General features: G+C 46.6%; 1 protein-coding gene across 1 annotated transcript; it reads right to left on the bottom strand.

The window, feature by feature from the left end:
* Positions 1–1,410: 1,410 nt before the first annotated feature.
* V1513DRAFT_460991 (uncharacterized protein) lies at positions 1,411–2,350 on the bottom strand (the record flags this gene model as incomplete). Its single annotated transcript, XM_066899874.1, has 2 exons — positions 1,411–1,936; positions 1,974–2,350. 2 exons carry the CDS (start codon positions 2,348–2,350, stop codon positions 1,411–1,413), a joined length of 903 nt encoding a protein of 300 aa, XP_066750692.1.
* Positions 2,351–3,616: the final 1,266 nt, after the last annotated feature.

The following is a 3,616-nucleotide window of genomic DNA, read 5'->3' as shown; positions in this document are numbered from 1 at the left end:
GATTGGAATATATAAGGGTCCAGGAGAGCCCAGTAGGTAGTTGTAATAATAGGAAAAAAATTTTAATTACAACAGGTTATGAGCCCTGTTTGAGCGCACCATCCGATACAATAGTGAGAGAAGGAAACCTGAGAAATGTCAGAAGAGAAAGACATCAGAATCAGGATGCTCCAAGGAGCCGAAGACTGGGAGTCGAGGGTTGGGTCATTTCGAATTCAAGTCGACTTTAGTGACTTCAATTGGACTCCGCACGGGCAAACTTGGCTCCGCTTAGGATTCCGCAAAGTCAATTAGAAGTCAACTCGAGTCTGACCTGACACTTGAGCACTAAAGGCTGTCAGTTTGAGACGGATTCGCGAATCGGGTCCTTTATTGTCAACGGATTTGACGTAGGTGGCCGAAGCAGGTGTAGAAGTGGCATGTGGATCTCAGGATCTGGTGTAGTTGCTTGTTGCGGTCCCGGGTGGATTGAATTGTAGATGGTCGTCGGACTAGGGTTCGGAGGAGAGGTAGTAGCATTCGCTTCCGAAGCTTAAGCCGTTGCGTTGCTTGTTCCCGGGTACCATTATCTATAAAATTTCAAATTTCTAAATAAGAACAGCTAGTGTGGCTAAGATATAGATGTTTAAAAATTTTACAATTTTACGTGGTGTACCATATAAAATCCAAACGATCCGCTCGCTCGGACGATCCACTCGCTTGCCGCTCACGTTAAACTTGGTGTTCAAAATATAGCATCGACAAAGAGAAAAGACAAAAGGACGGAACACAAGTGGGCAAATTATACTCCCTATCGGGTCCGGCAACACCGACAAAGGACAAAGATAACAGATAAGAGGCCCGACTCTCACACTTCTTCTTCGATGAGTAATTGCATCTTGTTGAGACTCATCGGTGCTTGAACATCAACGCTACCATCATTGATTTCTTCAGAGATAGAGCATGTGCTTTGACATTCCTGCCAGTCAACCTGCTACTCCGTCTAGCCATAGTGATCAGTCCTGACAAAAGAGGCTTCAGAAGTTGTAATGTGCACTTTGGGTTCGCGGGGGATCACTAGTAGCAAGAGAGAGTACGGGTGTTAGATAAGAATGCCTTTTCAATAGCTAGTCAATTAACCAACTGAAACCTGCCCTCTCCTTTCCAAGGTCAGAGGGATCTCCTTATAGACGAACATCTGAAGTCCGGGTAATTCCTTGTTCCCCATAATGTCCCACGCGATGCCATACAATAATCCTAATCGGGTATTCATGGGGCAGCTACCAACCATTCCTTTTTGGGACTAGCGTAGGTAGATATTCGTACCCAAATGCAAGCAAGGGTACCTGGGTTACCCTCCTCAAGGGAAGTCTTATCAAATTAGCAGCCGAGAACGGTCTCCGTCTGCCATCTATCTCAACTGTATTATGGTTACATCAGTGCTCGTATATCTCCCCACATTGCCTCAAAATCGACATCATTTTCATCATCATTCTCATCCAAAATACCTTCATTGTCTTCAAGGCTTTCCTCCTCAATTTCGTCTGCAATATTTTCACTTTCGCTGACAGGTTGTGATTGCCTGTTCAAGACTTTGGGGCACTTGCGCTTATTGTGACCGGCCTCGTGGCAGGTCCCACATCGTCTCACTTTTGCCACTTGGTCAGCGACGTGTTGGGCAACCTCAGCTGAGGTCTTAAGCCTTCGCGTGCCCCTAGGTCGGCCTTTTCTAGGAAGATCAACTGAGGGATCTTTAAGGACCGAAAGTCTGTCAAGATCAAGTTGCTGCCACGGGAGGTTGAGAGGAGGGAATACTGCGTGCACTCTCCAGCGAGGATGAATATCAGTGACGTCAATGGGCACGCCGAGCTGGATCCGATGCGAACATGGCAGTAGGTAACGGTTCCAAGTGGCACAGCTGCACTCGTTGTTCGATTCGTCGCCTTGACGCAGCTGTCTCTTGATGACTTCCGAATATACAAGCTCCAAACAACTTTGACGTCTCGGGTTGGTTTCGGATATCCAGTCTCACAATCAAGTTTCGGTTGGAGCTGAGGATGCTGAGTTGGTCTGAACGAGCCTTGCCCCTAACGTTAATCTTGTTGCCTGCAGTATAGAGCGTGCCGGAAGACGAGGTTAAGTCGCGTTTCATCGCACCGTGACTTCCTTCAACGCGCGAAGTGGTGTTAATGCCCAAGTTCACATTCTTGCGAATATAAATCTCCGCCCAGCGTTCTCGCTGGCCATCTGCCCACCATTGATCGAGGAAATAGTTAACAGGTTCAGTGGGGTAGTCGCTCTTGAGCAGAGCCAACTGCTTCTCTTGGTCTCCACTGTCAGTCGAGCTCGCGATTCCAGCAATACATTTCATGAAATTATCGAACTCTTCAAATTTGGCAAAATGCTTTCGGCAATTTTTTAAGATGTTTTGCTCGATATGCCACCGGCAAAGTTGGTTGAATGAGGTCGGGAACACATTTGACAAGGCTCTCATTAGGGCTTTGTCTGCGTCAGTAATAAACACATCTGGCGATTTGTTTGGGAAGACAACTTCTTCTGTTATACTTTAACGTTAGCATAATTCTATGTGCTAAAGGATATTTTTCACTGACTCAGCTGCTGCATGACCCAACTGTAGGAATTTGTGTCCTCTCTGGCCACAAAGCACAGGGCAATCCGTACGTTGTGCATGTTGCTATCCACAGTGATAATATTCACCAGTGGCAATCGGAATTTGTTTGTCTTATATGTGGCATCAATGAGAACCACTTGCCCATAAAGATGTGCCTTTTGAACGTCGTCAGGGTTGCAAAAGAACAGAGCCTCCAGAGTGTTGTCCTCGGTCACCTTGATTCGGTATATGTAACTTTCATCCTGCAATGTCTGTACAAATCTTGCAGTTGATGTTCCCTTAGACTGGGCATAATCATAGGTCCGATTGTAGACGTCCCTACCCAGCAAGGATAACCGGTATGTGGTGTTAACCACCGAAGCAATAGTCGTAAGAGACGCGGACGAGTGCCGGACAAGGTCGCGCATGGTTTCGCTGGCCTCGCCAGTTATCTGTCGGTTCTCCGGATAAGCCACCGGATTGATACCTTGAAGCTGGTGTCCTTTATGTTGGTCAATAACTTGTGTAAGGATCCACGAATCATTGAGCTGCTTTTTAAAGCGGGCTGTCCAAGGACAGTTGCAAAGTATGCTTCGTGCATCTTTCTTACGTATGAGACCATTGTCACCTATAGATCCCTTTGTTGCAGGAAGCTTTCGGCTGTTGAATGGCTTTTTGGCGCATTTGCACAAAAGCAATAGAGTCTTGTCTTTGTGTTTGACAAAACCGTTCTTTACCGCGAAATTATGACTTATCGCGTACGTGTTGACATATTGCCTGGCTTGATCGACCGACTCAAACTCCATGCCGACATACAACGTTTGTGGATTGTTTACTACTGCCGCGGCAAACCCGTCGTAGCGTGGTGTGTGGTCCTGTTGCATCGTGTCTGCTGGTATTCTAGACATCAACTTATGGAGTGATAATAGCAGTTTCAATATTTGCTTTCCAGTCCGACGCGTGTTACAAGTTTGGACGGACGCGTTTAGCGCGTTGACGAGTTCAGGGTAATTCCAAAAGAGTCCA

This window comes from Lipomyces chichibuensis (genome assembly GCF_038497645.1).
Source record: "Lipomyces chichibuensis strain CBS 12929 unplaced genomic scaffold V1513scaffold_66, whole genome shotgun sequence".
Classification (NCBI taxonomy): Eukaryota; Fungi; Ascomycota; class Lipomycetes; order Lipomycetales; family Lipomycetaceae; genus Lipomyces; species Lipomyces chichibuensis.
This window is presented reverse-complemented; position numbering and strand designations above follow the sequence as displayed.